This window comes from Xiphophorus hellerii, chromosome 19 (assembly GCF_003331165.1).
Source record: "Xiphophorus hellerii strain 12219 chromosome 19, Xiphophorus_hellerii-4.1, whole genome shotgun sequence".
Lineage (NCBI taxonomy): Eukaryota > Metazoa > Chordata > Actinopteri > Cyprinodontiformes > Poeciliidae > Xiphophorus > Xiphophorus hellerii.
Window position 1 is genome coordinate 28,891 of NC_045690.1, and position 18,249 is coordinate 47,139.

Here is an 18,249-nt window from a genome sequence, read left to right on the forward strand (position 1 = left end):
CAGCTTTTAAAGGGCCTGCCCTCATTAGCTACGGCAGCCCAAGAGGTACAACAAAAAAACCCAAAATATTACAAAGTGTAAATACCATCAAACAAAACAAAACAAACAAAAAAAACAACAAAAATGCTAATCAAAACAAACATCCGCAATCTGCATCATACTTAATTTAGAAAATTCTTAATTTACTTTAGTCTACTATCCGTTACACTCCCACCAATAATGCATGAACTATTACCAAAAAATCATGCATTATTTCAAAATTTCCCTTAAACCATGCAGATTGTTTAAAGCATGCTTGTCTGTGTACATTCAGTTTACAAGTCACTTTCTAATAACACCACCAATTTTTGCACTGGTCTTTCTATCACTGAACTCTTAGAGATAAAATCCCTTCCTGATCTTTGTTCTCCTGTTCTCAACTTCACTTTTCGAACTAAGCCGTCACTATCAACCATTGTTTTCACAACACGACCCAACTGCCACCTATTTCTTGGGAGAAAATCTTCTTTAACAATTCATCCAAATCCTTGGGGATGATAACATCTTTATATCATTAACCCTTTCACATCCTGAAGGCTAAACTTCCACTTCTCCCACCGTACAAGTAAGTCTTCAGGCAGAGGGTCATCCCATCCAATACTTCTGCGGCACAGATCTTGTAAAATACATTTCCCATTCATAATGAATGGTGAAATAAATCCCAGCGGATCATATAGAGATGCTATTACTGACAAAATACCACGGCGTGTATCAGGTTTGTCCCTCAGATCAATGTGAAAGCCCAAACAGTCACTTTTGACATGCCATCGCATACCTAGGGTATGTTCAGTAAGTGTTAAATCAGGCTTGAAATCAGCAGAAACCACACTTGTGGCTCTCTCAGATGGATTCACACAATCTAGAACTTCAGACCTATTGGAATTAAATTTGTGGAGTCTCAAACCACCTTCTTTGCACAGTTTCTGCGCTTCAGTTATTAGTGTGGTGGCATCATTAGTTGTAGGGACACTTATTAACCCATCATCAACATAAAAATTATTCTCCACAAATGCTGCTGCAGCTGGAAACTTTGATCTCTGCTGTTGTGGCAAATATTTCAGACCAAAATTAGCACAGCCTGGAGAGGAGGCAGCACCAAAAAGGTGGACTTTCATCTGAAATTCTTTAGGCTCGCTCTCCAAATCTCCTTGCTCCCACCATAGAAACCTGAGGTAACAACGATGCTTTGATGAAACATAAAACTGGTGGAACATCCTTTCAATGTCACAAATAATAGCAACAGCTTCTTTTCTGAAATGCAGAAGGATTCCAATTAAAGAGTTAATCAAATCTGGACCAGTCAACAAAGTGTCATTCAAAGAGGTACCACGAAATTTAGCTGAGCAGTCAAACACTACTCTTAACTTCTCTGGTTTCTTTGAATGATACACCCCATGATGAGGTAAGTACCACTCACAACCATTATTGATGTTTGTCTCAGGAGCTAGTTCAGCATCACCACAGCTAATGATTGACTCCATAAATGTTTTATAATGATTGTTGAACTGATCATTTCTTTTTAACTTCCTCTTTAGATGTTGTAAACGAACAATAGCCAGCCTCTTATTATTTGGCAACACAGGAAGGCAGGGTGTTTTAAATGGAAGGGGCATCTCCAAATGTCCATCGTCTTTCTGTGTAATATTTTCACTCAGAAGTTGTATAAACCGAATGTCATCTTGGGAAACACATTTTCCTTCTGGACCCTTTTCATTGAAATCCAACTCCAAAACTCTTAAAACATCAGAAGCCAATGGAGCGGGCATTTCTTTCACCATCACTCTATGTACAAATCTTTGGTTACCATGCCGATCTAAATGTGGATTGGCTGCCCCGATAATACTCCAACCAAGAGTAGTCCTCTGAGCAAAAGGTTCATTTTCCCCACCAACAACAACTTCCAAGGGAGCCAAAGCAGAAGGACAGTCAAAACCAATGAGTAAACCTACTTCACAGTCTTGTAAAGCAGGCATTTTGCCAGCCAGATGTTTAAGGTGAGGCCACTGTAATGCTGTACTTTTACTTGGTATGCAAGATGTATCAACAGGAATGAAGTCACGCGTGTATGCTTGCGGCAACCGTATATAATTATCAGAGAAAAAACTCCGAACTTGCAAGTCAAACACATTTTGGCTAGAAACACGTGTATCAACAGAAACCATGGTACTAAGTTTTAGCTGTACTGGTTTGGTTTCAACAGTCAATTTTTTCACAAGATCTTCTAAAACAAAGGAGGAGTCACTCTGAGTATCAAGGAGTGCATAAGTAAGTATTTCTTTCCCAGGATCCTTCACAGGGCACAGAAAAACTGGAATAATACTTGATGTGGCAGAAATGTTTCGGGTGAGTGCATGAGATAAATAAAACACTGTGAGAAACCTGAGCTGTTTCTTCTGGAGAGATTGAACACTGCTGACCAACATCCCGACATCTCACTCTGTGCTTGTGTAAACAAGTAGGATGATGTCGTCTACACTCTCCACAAACATGCCGCGTTTTACAATCTTTCAATAAATGGCCTTTCCTTAAACATCCAAAACAAAGATGGTTCTGATATATAAATGATCTTTTGTCTTCCACTGATTTAACTGAGCAGGACATTTAGCAACACTGTGTGAAATGTCTGTACAAACCAAGCAAGGCAGTTTAGATTTCAGAACATGACCAGTTTCTTGTTTCTTGAACTCTGTACTGGTATTAAAAGCCTTAGCTTTCCTGGAAAGATAATTTGAAGAAGTTTTAGACTTTAACAAAAATGGAGAAGCAATAGGATTACATGCTATACGTGCTTCCTTTTGTATAAATCTAGAAAAACATTCAAAAGATGGATATTCTCCACACGCCTCAAGCACTTCAACAACAACTCTACTCCATTTACGTACAACCCAGTCTGGTAATTTCTTCAACATCTTATGATTTTCTTCACAATCATTTAAGATGGTCAGTCCTTTTACTTGAGGCATAGCCTCTTCACAACTTTTCAAAAAGTCAGCAAAATCTCTGAGAGACAATGGATCATTTGGTGCAATCTTTGGCCATGACATAAGTTTATCTCTAAATGCTTTCTGAATTACAAATGGGTTTCCATATCTGTCCTGTAGAACTGACCAAGCACCCTCATATGCGTCCTCAGAGCTTCTGTAAAAGAAACCTTCCACAGCCTTTCGGGCTTCTCCAGAGAGATAACCTTTCAAATACAACATTTTTCCCCAACAGAGATGGATTTTGAATCAATTAAAGTTGTAAATGATGTCTTAAAGTCCACAAATTTCAAAGGGTCACCTGAGAATATGGCAGGTTCAGGAACAGGAAGGCGACTTAAACTCAATGAGCTCGTTAAGGCTTCAGCCAAGTTTACTGCAGGAATCTCAGAGCAAGCTTGAGGTGGTAGAATTGATGCAGCCCTTGCAGCTGACTTTCTTGGGTGTTTTAAAATTTGCACTGATTTAACCTCAGGCTTAAAATCAAGATTTTCCCCTTCTACCCCATCTTCAAGTCTACTATAAACATCAAGCCGAGCTGCGGCCATTTTAACTTCCATATCTGTTTGCATTACCTTTAACTTGCTCTTCTCCTCATCAAGCTGCTGTAGCACTTCAGCTTCCTTCTGCTTCATTTCTGCCATAATCTGGGACTCATGACGCTTCCAGTCACATTCAAGCTTACTGACTCTCGCATGTTGAGCTTCAATCTCCAACATGGATTTAACTTGTACCTTTTTAGCCGCAAGATCAGCTTCTGCTATTACACGCCCTTGAGAAACTTTGGAGCTGGTAATTGATGAACCACATGTAGATGAAGAACATTCAGTAGAGATTTCTCCAAAAACAGACTGATATTCGTCTCTATTTAAGACTTCTCGCACCCTTTCCTTTTCAACTTCTTGATTAAATTTTTCTTCAACAATACCCCCTTCTAAACGCTTACACACAAGATCATAAATCTCATTTGTTAATATAGTACAGGCATCTAGTTTCTGCACAATATCTGGAGTATTTAAAGAATTACGTTGAAGAAACTCATAATTCTGTTTCACTTTATCAAGACTGTTTTGGATCTGCTGATTTATTTCATCCAGATTTTCCTGAGAGCAAAAACCCTTTAATTTCTTCCTGGCTTCTCTGGCGATTTGTTTCCAGGATGCATAAGATTTAAGAAATGCCTTTATCTGTTTTGTAGACTCTGCTTCTCTGTACTGCTCTCCCTTTTCAGTTAACTTTCTTGTGCGAGGACCTGAAACCAACTCTTGTCCTTTTGGCTTTTCTTCAGTGCACACATCTTCAGCAGAAAGTCCTTTTTCACGTGGCAGTGACATCTTAACTCTAAAACCTTACAGTGATATTAAACCCACAAAACTTAACATTTAGTTACAAAAACACCATTCTAATATTTTCCCTTTTTTTTTTTTTAATTGCATACCTTATAAGTAATTTGGCATATAATTTGACCAAACATAGTCCTTGAACTCATTTAATTTCATACATATTCAGGTGACGTCGTTTCCAAGTTATTTCCGCGTTGTTTGATCAGTCAATTTCTCACCGCGCCAGTGGTCATCTGTCAGATTCAGTTTCTGATGCTAACTTGGCTCCACCGCGAAGACAGCTCCTCATGGTGGCGTTGACTCCGACGCAGCGCCAAACCTCGGCCGATGTCCGATCCAAACGTCTCACCATCAAATGGAAGGCGACACACGGAAGCCACGAGTTTTCACTGTAGCAGCTCCCCAGCAGTTGAATTAACCAGCCAGTCTTGACGGGTGAATTTAGCGTTTTTATTTTTTCTTCTACGGGTGATTCAGAATCACCTCAGTCACCATAGTCACCGTGAAAACTAAAACATATACAAATATTAGAATACAAACATAAACTTACAATACAAACAACAAAACAAAACGTACCTCGCTGCTTTCACTGGGGAAAACTAAGTGTTGATTTCTTCATGCTACTCAGCTTGACAGTTCAAGTCATTGATTGACACGACGATTCTACCAGCTTTTTTTCATTTCATTTTCATTATTCCTTTATTTAACCAGGTAAACCCCGTTGAGATCTAGATCTCATTTTCAAGAGGGACCTGGGCAAAAAATTGGCAATACATGGCAACCTGGTTACAAGATAAAAACAATTAATACATATGCACAAGTATAAAACAATAAAAACAATTTAAAAACAATGACACTGTTTCATAGAATCTTGTTACCTGTTACTCTCAAGTGGAATATAGGATTGACACCATCATTTAAGCCAGGGTGTCAAACTCAATTTCACCAAGGGCCACTTCAGCATATTGGCCACCCTCAATGGGCCACATTGACGGTATAAATCAGGAATGCCCAAGTGCAGTCCTCCAGACGGCAACTTTTAGATGCGTCCCTGCTAAAACATACCCCAGACAAAAAGTTGACTTCCCTCATTAGCAGCAACTCAGTTCTGTAGAGGGCTATGAATGAGTCAATGATCCAGGTGTGTTAGAGAAAGAACGCATCTAAAGTTGCAGAGTGATAGGTCTGGAAAACTAGACTTGGGCAACCCTAGCATAAATGTATGAAAATACAATGTTAAAAATAAATTAAACACCTCATATTGTTAAATAACTGATTTTATGTATTCAAGTTTTAAATATTACATTTGAGTTTGCATGGATGTAAAATTACTGCTCAGTTTAAAAATTACAGTATTTTTAAACTGAGCAGTTTAAAAATATGCTCTCGATTGAAACATCACGGGACTTCGCTCTTTAGCTTGTTAGCTTGTCGATGTTTCAGTTTTATTCGCTGGGAAAATTAATAATCAGCTTGAGGTGACTCTGCTGCACTCTAGTGGCGAGAAGCCGTAATGTTGGTTGGTAAGAATCGGAAGGCATTATGGGATATGTAGTTTGTAGTCAATTCGTGCTCAAAACCTATTTTAAGTCAATCAATGGGGATGTAAAACGGTGGTAGGGGGGAGAGGGCCACATAAAATGACGTAGCGGGCCACATGTGGCCCGCGGGCCTTGAGTTTGACACATGTGATTTAAGCAATGGAGACTTAATGCCTCCCTTCTTAATGACAAAGAATTTGTTGAATTTGTTAAATTAGACCTCAAAAATTATTTGGACATAAACAATACCCCTGAAACATCTCCTATTATGTTGTGGGACTGTGCTATTTAAGAGGTAGCATCATCTTCTACACGACAGCAAAAAAAAGACAAAAGGCAGCCAAACAGAAATATTTAGAAGATAGAATTCGGGAACTGGATCTCCAACATAAAAAGACTAGAGCATCCAGGATTCTGAATGATTTGAATACATCACGCAGAGAGCTCCAAGATTTACTTTCAGAAAAGATAGAAGGTAACCTTCGTTTTGCCAAGCAACAGTATTATGAAAATGGAAATAGAGTGAGCAGACTTTTGGCCTTCCGACTTAAAAAACAACAGTCCTCAAATGTAGTTCAAAAGCTGAAATCGGGCAATAAATCCATCTTAAAACCAAAAGATATTGGTTAAACATTTGCAGAATTTTACAAGGTTTTATACCGAGACACTGACACTTGCGGTGATGAGAGTAAGATAGCAGACTACTTACAAAATATAAATATTTCTGAATTATCCGATATTGTAGCTAAACAATTAGATAAGCCAATTCAAGAAGAAGAAATTAAAAACGTTATCTCATCCCTTAAAAATAATAAGAGTCCTGGTCCCGATGGTTTCATAAATGAATTCTATAAATGTTTCATAGACATCGTTACTCCACTTTTATTGGAAGCATACCACTTTTCTTTAGAAACTAAAACAATGGCGCCATCCTGGTCTGATGCCACAATAGTTGTTTTGCATAAAGAAGGTAAGGATCCCACTGACTGTGGGTCATATAGACCATTATCGATGCTTAATGGGGACGTACGCATTCTAACTGGTATTCTGGCGAGACGATTAAATGCCATAATAAATCAAATCATACATCCAGATCAAACCGGATTCATTGTCGGGAGGCACTATGGAAATAATCTGCGTCGTTTATTGAATATTATGTCTCACCAAAAAGAAAAGAAAGCTATGACAGCTGTAATATCTTTAGATGCCCAAAAGGCTTTTGATCGCGTGTCATGGAAATACCTTACTCAAACATTAAAGAGATTTAAATTTGGGCCCAAGTTTATAGATTGGATACATACATTATATTCATCCCCACAAGCGGCTGTAAGAGTTAATGGTTTCAGGTCGGCAAGTTTCAAACTGGAGCGCGGATGCAGACAGGGCTGTCCTTTATCACCTCTTTTGTTTGCAATTAGTATCGAGCCATTAGCCCAGCTTATTAGGGACAATAATGAAATTAAAGGGATTTTGATTATTTTATGCACAGAGGAACATAAAATATCTCTTTACGCAGATGATGTACTTCTGTATCTGTCTGATCCTACATCATCAATACCACGTCTGAGGGAAATGATTTCTGTTTATGGACATTTTTCTGGTTATAAAATAAATGTTGATAAGACAGAGGCAATGGATGTCAATAGCAATTTCCACTGGGGGTTAAACAACAGAGCGGCTTTAGGTGGCCAAGGGAGGGCATTAAATACCTAGGCATTAATATTCCTCTCTCATTAAATGATTTGTATCATGCCAATTACAGCAAAACACTGGATATAATTAAAAATGACCTAGAGCGATGGTCAGCATTGCCTTTGTCCCTCCTCAGTCGCATTGAAACCATTCGTACGAATCTGTTACCCAGATTATTGTATTTATTCCAGATGTTACCAGTTATCAAACCAAAGTCCATGTTTGTTGAATTGGATAAAATTATATCAAAATTCATATGGCAAAGCAAGCGCCCTTTCATAAAATATAAAACACTACAAAGAAGTAAGACGGCCTCAATCTTCCTGTTTTGAAATACTATTTCTGGGCAGCTCAGTTAAAGCCTCTAACTTCATGGATCCAACAGATTCTCAAACAAGATGGCTGAGCATTGAGCAAGCAAAGTCTTCAGTACCATTAAAGGTATTAAAGCCATTTTTAGATATTCCAGTAAAGGAACTGCCATTGTGGACTAAAACCACACTTAACATTTGGAACAAAGTGCGAATTTCTTTCAAGCTACCAAGAGGTTTATCAATATTAACAAGCATTGGACATATTAAATCTTTCACACCCAATTTCTTAGACAAAAAGTTTTCTAAATGGGCCGAACAGAGGCTTACATTTCTTCATCAGTTGATCGACAGGAACAACCTTATGTCATTTGCAGAGTTATGTAGGAATTTTCATCTCCAGAAAAATGATTTCTTTAGATATTTACAGTTGTGCTCTTTTTTGTCTGGGACTGGGAAAGAGTACTGAATCCCACACCAATAGAAAACCTAGTAATCCATTACCAGAAAGGGGGAGGAGATAAAAAATTGATAACAAAGTTATATAGTGTATTTCTGTCAATGAACCTTAACGAACCACTTGGACAAAACAAAGATGGGAGGCAGAGACGGCCAAAAGAATCTCTGACGAAACATGGGAGGAAGTCTGGACTGAGGCACATCGAGTCACAAACTCAAATACGTGGCGGGAATATAAATGGAAAATTATTAGCAGACATTTCAGGACCCCAGATGTAGTTTCCAAGATGGATCCTAAAGTACCAAGCTTGTGTTGGAGAAACTGTGGCTCAGCGGTCACCAATCATACACACAGTTTTTGGTCATGCCCCAAACTTCAAAACTTTTGGGATGAGGTGTACAGGGCTATAAACCAAATGTTCCCAGAAGTTATACCAAAGGATGTTACAGTTGCGTTACTTGATATTATACCAGATGGTTTGCAAGGACGGGCCAAAGTATATCTGTTAAATGTCCTTTTTACAGCAGCCCTGAAATGCATTACAATCAGGTGGATGCAGTTGGAGCCACCTGCCTATGACTTATGGATTCAAAAAGTAAGGGAATTGTATAAAATGGAACAGATAACCTCCTCATTAAGACTTCAAAAAACCACATTTAGCCAGCAGGGGGCAGCAGAAGCTCTGTTGATGTAAATAAGCCTAACAAGTTTGTCTCTTGGCATATGGTGTTTAGCTATCCTGCCCAAAATGAATCCTTATTTTAATGTTGTATGGTGAGGAGTCTACAAATGTGATGCTGAGGTTGTAAGATATCATGCCAAGATGTTTATTTTATGGAAAACTTCATATTGTCAACACTTGTGTTATGTACCATTGATGTATGGCTGTATTATTGCTCTGTAAAAATAATAAAAATGTAAGTTAAAAAAAAACAAAAAAAACAGACAAACATCCACAAACAATCTGCGTCATACTTAATTTAGAAAATTCTTAATTTACTTTAGTCTACTATCCGTTACAGTCTGGTCACGTTGACATGAATCAACACGGAGTAAAAGCTGCAGGTCTGCGTCGCTAGCTGCAGCGGCTAGCAGGCTACGCAGCTGCTAGCGCTACATGGAAACACGAGCAGACTGGTCTAATGAAACCTCCTGATTTTCTCCTGCTCCAGGTTGTCTTCAAGCCCTTGCTGGGCTACATCGGCATCCAGGCGCAGGACGCCACTCCCCTCAGCTACAAGATGTACTTTGGAGAACATTTGTCGTTTTCGGGCAACCTGGAGTGTCTGCGAGCCGACATCGTGGACTCCGACACGACCAAGGAGCGGAAAAACAAGAAGTCTAGGAGGTAGAAACCTGACCCTAACCCATCGCTTATCTGGATTTATTTCACTCTGAGATGTTTAAATTGTTTTTGATTACGGCTCCTTCAGACTAGCCAGCAGCAACTAGCAAACATCTGCTGAGCTCCTTAATACAGGAGCCATTTTGGAATGACTTTTTGGAGTCGGAGCTTCAGAAACAGCTGCAGTTCTTAAAGAGACAGAGGCCCAATTTCATGGCTTAAACTTATTTTAACTCATTCTTGATATTTACATCATTTTCATAACTGAAGGTAACATAGTTATTAAAACATGCTATAAAATGTAAAACTCATGGTACTGCCCCTTTAAGCAGACAAATATTCTTACTTTGATCATTTCCTGTAACATTTCTGCGTTTCCTGAGCTGCTCTATGATGCGAGTCGCTGTAGGAAGTCCGGTCATCGGATCAGAACCGGCAGGTGATTCTGAGCCTCTGTGATTCCAGGCAGGGCACCGTCAACCTTCCCCCGCTGGAGTTCAAGCCCGCCCTGCTGATCGAGACCTTCAGTGTCAATGCCGTGGTGATGGAGAAGTCCGCCAGCGCCCCCCAGGGGGCGCCGCTCTCCTTCCACGACCTGAACCGCCGCCACTACAACACCTTCCACTGCGACTTCACCACAGCCTGCCAGGCCATCAGCCAGCGCGTCGACATGGCACTGGTGCGCCTCATCCACCAGTTCAGCACCATGATCGACGACATCAAGGCCACGCAGACCGACATCAAGCTGAGCCGCTACACCGCTGGCTCCACCTCCCCCACCCCCACCTTCAGGGCCCGCCCCTACCGCCACATCCTGTCCTCCGACTTCAGCCGCAGCTCCCGCGGCAGCCTGAACGGCACGGGCCGCTGCGCCACGCAGACGCTGAAGAGCAAAAGAGGAGGAGGGGCGGGGCTTCCCTCCAACGGGCCGCCGTCCAGCATCGACACGCTAGGGCGGCGGGAACCCCGAGGACGCAGCTCGCTGGGGCGCTCGGAGCGCCGCACCTCCAAGGTAGCAACGGGCGGGGGAGGGGCGGCGCTAAGATTCAGGAAACAGGCTGGAATGATAAATTGATTGTTCAAGTGTTTTAATCATGACTAATTCTGATTAATTATTGAAATAATTGATGAATCAATCATTGAAATTTATATCAATTAATCATGATTATTGGAATAATTGATTGTTAACTAGAGAACTAACTCTAAAAAGGCCATTTGCAATAATGAACCCAAAAATGTACAAAAAAATATACATTTTACTTTTAAGATAAATAAAAAGCATTGTGTTTTTAAATAAAAATGATTAAAATGTCTTAATTTATGGAGATTAAAGTCTTTATATTACCAGAATGAAGTAGTGACTATATGAGAACTCCTTCAACAATTAAGTGAGGAATGTTGAGCTTCTTGTCTATCGGTTTTGAAATATTTAATCTTTAAACAGATCAGTCTCAGATTATTATTATAAATTTATCATTATATTCTCTGAACCTGAACTCACTAATGTCTGAACCTGTAGAGGGCGCCACCGGTCACTCCAGACTCCCAGGTTTAGCAGAAACACTGTGATGTGGTTTGACTTCAGGAGGTTCTGGTACCGGGTAACGGGTTCTGGTTCTGCCCCCCAGGTGTCCAGAAAGGGCTCCCGGGACGTGGCGGACCACATGCCGATCCAGATGGACGACTCGGACTCCATCACGGTGTCGGAGCAGAGCGAGCCGTCGGCAGAGTGCTGGCAGAACATGTACAAGCTGCTCAACTTCTACTCCCTGATCTCCGACCCGACCGGCATCCTGGAGAAGAGTTCGCCGGAGAACTGCATCTCAGGTCAGTGCGCATCACTACTTCCTGTCACATGACTGACCAAAGCCGGCCACTTCCTGGCTGTAGTTAACAAAAACCAGCCACTTCCTGTCTGGTTCTGAGTGGCTGACAGGCTGAACTTCCTGTCTGCAGAGGGCGGGCGGCGGCCGTCGGAGTCGCTCTGTAAGGTCATCTTTGAGAACGAGAACGAGCAGCCGGAGCCGGCTACACCTGGCAGGCCACCTGGGGCTGCGGGCGGGCGGCGGCGCAGCCTGGTGAGCGGCGAGCCGCAGCACGTCACGCTGATCGTGTTCGGCATCGGCATGGTGAACCGCACTCACCTGGAGGCCGACATCGGCGGCCTGACCATGGAGGCGGAGCTTAAGAAGATCCACGGGTCGTTCACGCTGAAGGAGAAGATGAAGGGTGAGAGCTGCTGCGGCGAACGGCGCCCCCCGCTGGACGGGCGGCTCTGACGGTGTTCTCTGCCATGCAGATATTCTCCACCAGAAGATGACGGAGACGTGCGCGTCGGCTCACATCGGAGGAGTGAACATCGTTCTGTTGGAGGGAATCACGCCGGACATTCAGTACGTACTGACGGCCCAATACCGATGAACAAAAACCACACTCCTACCATATTAAGTTAAAACAACATCAATTATATATACACTGCTCAAAAAAATAAAGGGAACACTCAAATAACACATCCTAGATCTGAATGAAAGAAATATTCTCATTGAATACTTTGTTCTGTACAAAGTTGAATGTGCTGACAACAAAATCACACAAAAATCATCAATGGAAATCAAATTTATTAGCCAATGGAGGCCTGGATTTGGAGCCACACACAAAATTAAAGTGAAATAACACTACACGCTGATCCAACTTTAATGTAATGTCCTTAAAACAAGTCAAAATGAGGCTCAGTATTGTGTGTGGCCTCCACGTGCCTGTATGACCTCCCTACAACGCCCGGGCATGCTCCTGATGAGGTGGCGGATGGTCTCCTGAGGGATCTCCTCCCAGACCTGGACTAAAGCATCCGCCAACTCCTGGACAGTCTGTGGTGCAACGTGACGTTGGTGGATGGAGCGAGACATGATGTCCCAGATGTGCTCAATCGGATTCAGGTCTGGGGAACGGGCTGGCCAGTCCATAGCTTCAATGCCTTCATCTTGCAGGAACTGCTGACACACTCCAGCCACATGAGGTCTAGCATTGTCCTGCATTAGGAGGAACCCAGGGCCAACCGCACCAGCATATGGTCTCACAAGGGGTCTGAGGATCTCATCTCGGTACCTAATGGCAGTCAGGCTACCTCTGGTGAGCACATGGAGGGCTGTGCGGCCCTCCAAAGAAATGCCACCCCACACCATTACTGACCCACTGCCAAACCGGTCATGCTGAAGGATGTTGCAGGCAGCAGACCGCTCTCCACGGCATCTCCAGACTCTGTCACGTCTGTCACATGTGCTCAGTGTGAACCTGCTTTCATCTGTGAAGAGCACAAGGCGCCAGTGGCGAATTTGCCAATCCTGGTGTTCTCTGGCAAATGCCAAGCGTCCTGCACGGTGTTGGGCTGTGAGCACAACCCCCATCTGTGGACGTCGGGCCCTCATACCATCCTCATGGAGTCGGTTTCTAACCGTTTGTGCAGACACATGCACATTTGTGGCCTGCTGGAGGTCATTTTGCAGGGCTCTGGCAGCGCTCCTCCTGTTCCTTCTTGCACAAAGGCGGAGGTAGCGGTCCTGCTGCTGGGTTGTTGCCCTCCTACGGCCTCCTCCACGTCTCCTGGTGTACTGGCCTGTCTCCTGGTAGCGCCTCCAGCCTCTGGACACTACGCTGACAGACACAGCAAACCTTCTTGCCACAGCTCGCATTGATGTGCCATCCTGGATGAGCTGCACTACCTGAGCCACTTGTGTGGGTTGTGGAGTCCGTCTCATGCTACCACGAGTGTGAAAGCACCACCAACATTCAAAACTGACCAAAACATCAGCCAGACAGCATAGGTACTGAGAAGTGGTCTGTGGTCCCAACTGCAGAACCACTCCTTTATTGAGTGTGTCTTGCTAATTGCCAATAATTTCCACCTGTTGTCTATTCCATTTGCACAACAGGCAGGTGAAATTGATTGTCAATCAGTGTTGCTTCCTAAGTGGACAGTTTGATTTCACAGAAGTTTGATTTACTTGGAGTTATATTGTGTTGTTTAAGTGTTCCCTTTATTTTTTTGAACAGTGTATATAATATATATATAAATTGATTCATAAATCCTAAATAGTAGGAAGTTTTTCAGTAAATTAGTTATTAAGGTCGTTGAGTATGTAAACCAGCGGAGCCCAAAGTGGGTTCTGGAGGCCCGGCATCCTGCATGTTTTAGTCTCTCCCTGGTTTAACTCACCTGGATCCAATGATGGATCGTTAGAGGCCTAAGAAGAACTTTGACTTCCTGAAAAGGTTGTTGGTACCAGGGAGAGAACTAAAAGGTTCAGGATCCCGGACCTCCAGGACCCACTTTGGGCTCCACTGAAACTAATACGATTAATAATGGAAATTAAATTGATTGGGTTATTAAGAATTTGGTTAAAAACAATAATTGAAACTTAAATGTGAAATAAATCCAATGAGTTAAAGCTGCTATTTGTAATAAATTGACAGCAGAACTGATCATTTGATCAGCTCTATAGAAACTGGTGGGATCAGAAGCTGATGTGGTTTTATTTACCCCAGGTGATTCCAGCCTATCTATCTCCATAGCTCAATACCTCCTGACTCTTCTTCTCTTCTTCCTCGCTCTTCTTTGTCTTCCCGGTAAACTGCGTAGACTGGAGGACTTCCCCACGTCTCCCACCAGCACGGCTAAGCAGGAGTTTCTGTATGTTCATGTTGACCCCAGTGACCTCTGCATCAGTAAACCCACCGTCTCATGCAGCGCAGCATATCTCTGGAAAAACAGTCAGCTGTGGCATAAACACCTGTATGATCAACCCTCAGATTTCCCATCAGCCACCTGCATTTCAGGGTCACAGACAGTTTTCAAGATGGCTGCCGTTTGTCAATCAATCAATCAATCAAATTTTATTTGTATAGCACATTTCAGCAGCAAGACATTTCAAAGTGCTTTACATCATTACAAACACAGAATCACAATGCAATATAGAATCAATCATTAAGTCAAGTTCCATCAATAAATTTGTAATTGATTACATTTCAAATACAATTCTAAACAGGTGGGTTTTTAGTTGAGATTTAAAAGAAGTCAGTGTTTCAGCTGTTTTACAGTTTTCTGGAAGTTTGTTCCAAATTTGTGGTGCATAGATGCTGAAAGCTGCTTCTCCTCATTTGGTTCTGGTTCTGGGGATGCAGAGCAGAACCAGAACCAGAACCTGAGAGGTCTGGAAGGTTGATACAACAACAGCAGATCTTTAATGTATTGTGGTGCTAAGCCGTTCAGTGATTTATAAACTAACAACAGGATTTTAAAGTCTATTCTTTGAGCTACAGGGAGCCAGTGGAGGGACTTTAGAACTGGTGTTATGTGCTCTATCTTCCTGGTTTTAGTCAGAACGCCAGCAGCAGCATTCTGGATCAGCTGCAGCTGTTTGATTGATTTGTTGGACAGACCTGTGAAGACGCTGTTGCAATAATCAATATGACTGAAGATGAAGGCATGGATGAGTTTCTCTAGATCTGGCTGAGACATTAGTCCTTTAATCCTGGAAATGTTCTTCAGGTGATAGAAGGCCGACTTTGTAACTGTCTTTATGTGGCTCTGGAGGTTCAGGTCAGAGTCCATCACTACTCCCAGGTTTCGGGCTGATCGCTGGTTTTCAGTTGTAATAACTGAAGCTGTGCATTGACTCTAGATCTATAACTCTAGATCCATAACTCTAGATCTATAACTCTAGATCTATAGCTCTATATCTATAACTATAGATCTATAACTCTAGATCTATAACTCTATATCTATAGCTCTATATATATAACTCTAGATCTAGATTTATAACTATATCTATAGATCTAGATCTATAACTCTAGATCTATAACTCTAGATCTATAACTCTAGATCTATAACTCTAGATCGTTCCTCTTTAGGTCCAAAAATAATAACTTCAGTTTTGTTTCTGTTCAGCTGGAGAAAGTTTTGGCACATCCACACATTTATCTGTTCTAAGCTTCTGTTCAGTGATTGGATGGGGTCAAAGGTCACCTGGTGACATCGTAATGTAGAGCTGTGTGTCATCTGCATAGTTATGGTAGCTAATATTATTTCCTGTTATAACCTGAGCTAGTGGGAGCATATAAATATTGAATAAAAGGGGTCCTAGGATGGAACCTTGGGGTACCCCACATGTGACCTTTGACCTCTTTGATGAAAAGTTTTCAATTGAAACAAAGAAATCCCTGTTCTTTATGTAGGATTCAAACCAGTTAAGCACTGGACCGGAGAGTCCGACCCAACTCTCCAGTCGATTCAGTAATATGTCGTGGTCAACAGTGTCAAAAGCTGCACTGAGGTCCAACAGAACCAGCACTGTGGTTCTGCCACAGTCCGTATTTATATGGATGTCATTGTACACTTTGACTAGGCCAGTCTCTGTGCTGTGGTGAGCATGAAAACCAGACTGGAAGGAGTCAAAGCGGTTGGTTATCGTTAGGAAGCTAGTTAATTGTTTAAACAGCTTTTTCAATAACTTTGCTGATGAATCAGAGGTCAGAGGTCAGAGGTCAGAGGTCGGCCTGTAATTCTGCAGTAGTGATTTGTCCAGATTGTTCTTTTTTATAAGTGGTTTGATTACTGCTGTTTTCAGAGCCTGGGGGAAAACACCTGATGAGAGCCATGAGTTTACTATTTGGATCAGATCAGCAGCAATAACAGGCAGGACTTTCTTAAAGAAATGTTCTAGAGTTATAGATCTAGGACATCCAGACAGCAGGAACTGGAGCTTAGTTGACTTATAATTTCCTGTAGGGTTTTATAATTAAGTAGTTGAAATTGGGTCATTTTTCCTGTATTTGTTTTGTTTGGGCTCAGCATTGGTTCTGACTTTATAGTGGATGTGCAGATTAATCCTCTGATTTTTTGAATTTTCTCTGAAAAGAAACTGGAAAACTGGTTGCAGGCGGCAATACATTGGAATTCAGGCGGTAACGTCACAGGAGGGTTTGTGATTCTGTCAACTGTTGCAAATAAAGCTGGAGCATTGTTAATGTTTTTGTTTATGACATCTGCAAAGAAAGCCTCTCTTGCATGTTTTAGTGTTAAATGATAGTTACGTAGTCTTTCTTTATAGATGTCACAATGAACGTGGAGTTGAGTTTTACGCCATTTTCGTTCTGCCCTACGGCAGAGTTGTCTTGCAGATCTAACTGTTTGTGCATTTCTCCATGGAGATTTCTTTTTACCAGACACAACCTTCATTTTAATGGAATCAATAATATCTGAGACTTTAGACTGAAAATCTTTTACCAACTTATCTACATCATTACAGCTTAAGGGTGAGGAAGAAGAGTAGATTAGATGAAAAGTTTCTGCTGTGTTTTCAGTGAGAGAACGTTTTGTGATGGTTGCTGTTTGTCCAAGTGGGTTAAAAGATAAAGAACTTCCAAAGATAACAGGAAGTGATGCGACAGGCGACATCAGTTACAGAGACATTGGAAATATTCACACCCTTACTGATAACCAGGTCCAGTGTGTGTCCTTGAGTGTGTGTTGCTTGTTTGACATGTTGTGTTAAACCAAAAGTCTCTAAAATATTAGCGAGCTTTTTTGCCCCTCTGTCTTGGGGGTTGTCAACATGAATGTTGAAATCACCAACAATTATTAAACAATCATAATCAATACATATGAGAGATAGAAGCTCATTCAAGTCAGTAAAGAAATTTTCCACAAAAGTTGGAGTTTTGTATAGAGTTACAGTCAAAGTTCGTTTGTGGCCTTTAACCTCAATTCCAAGATACTCAAAAGAGGTGAAGAGACCCAAAGAGATTTTACTACAATTTATGGTATTCTTAAATATTGAAGCCACGCCTCCTCCTTTTTTGTGTTTTCTATTCTCACTGAAGAAATTGTAGTTAGGAGGCGCAGATTCAATTAGTACGATCGATTCATTATTATCATTCAACCATGTTTCTGTCAGAAACATAACATGGATATTATGCTCAGTGATGAAATCATTAATTAATAGAGCTTTAGCACAGAGAGATCTGGGATTTAAAAGAGTTTAAGTGACTTGGAGGCCAAGAGTTCTTCAGTCTGAGGTTCCTTTAGGCAGGGGAACAGTCTGATGTTTGAATTAGGTCCCCTGTATTTTATGTTTCTGTTTCTTGTAAATTTTCTTGTAGTGATCCGGACAGGTAATGTCCTGTTCTGCAGTGCCGAGGGGCCAGACACATTCTGGAGCAAGAAGGGTGTAAAGATAAAGTCTGGACCCCGGCCTCAGACCTCAGAAACGCAGAGTGATGGATCCTCTGGGACGTTAGAGTCAGGTGGCTTAAATGAAGTGAGGTCTGCTACGTGAGCGCTAAGGAGCGACGTCCCAAGTACAACCTGTTGATTCATTCCATCTGTAAACTTAAGAAACTCCGGTCCAGAAGACATTTCTCCATGTGTATCTTGTGAATCCTGTGAATGAGTGGGTGAGCAGAGAGGGAGGGGAGAAGGAGGAAGGGAACCAGTCGCTCCGTCTCCAGTCGATGTCGTATCAGCTGCTTTTGAAACTGTT

At 41.7% G+C, this 18,249-nt stretch overlaps 1 protein-coding gene across 1 annotated transcript in view; it reads left to right on the plus strand.

The window, feature by feature from the left end:
* Positions 1–18,249, plus strand: part of LOC116708808 (transmembrane protein KIAA1109 homolog) — a gene marked incomplete at its 5' end in the record, with an annotated part of 71,610 nt that overhangs the window by 27,434 nt on the left and 25,927 nt on the right. Inside the window, 6 exon segments of the mRNA XM_032546843.1 lie at positions 9,540–9,715; positions 10,178–10,724; positions 11,341–11,539; positions 11,669–11,941; positions 12,012–12,105; positions 14,349–14,399. Of these exon segments, the coding sequence (XP_032402734.1) occupies positions 9,540–9,715; positions 10,178–10,724; positions 11,341–11,539; positions 11,669–11,941; positions 12,012–12,105; positions 14,349–14,399 (1,340 nt within the window).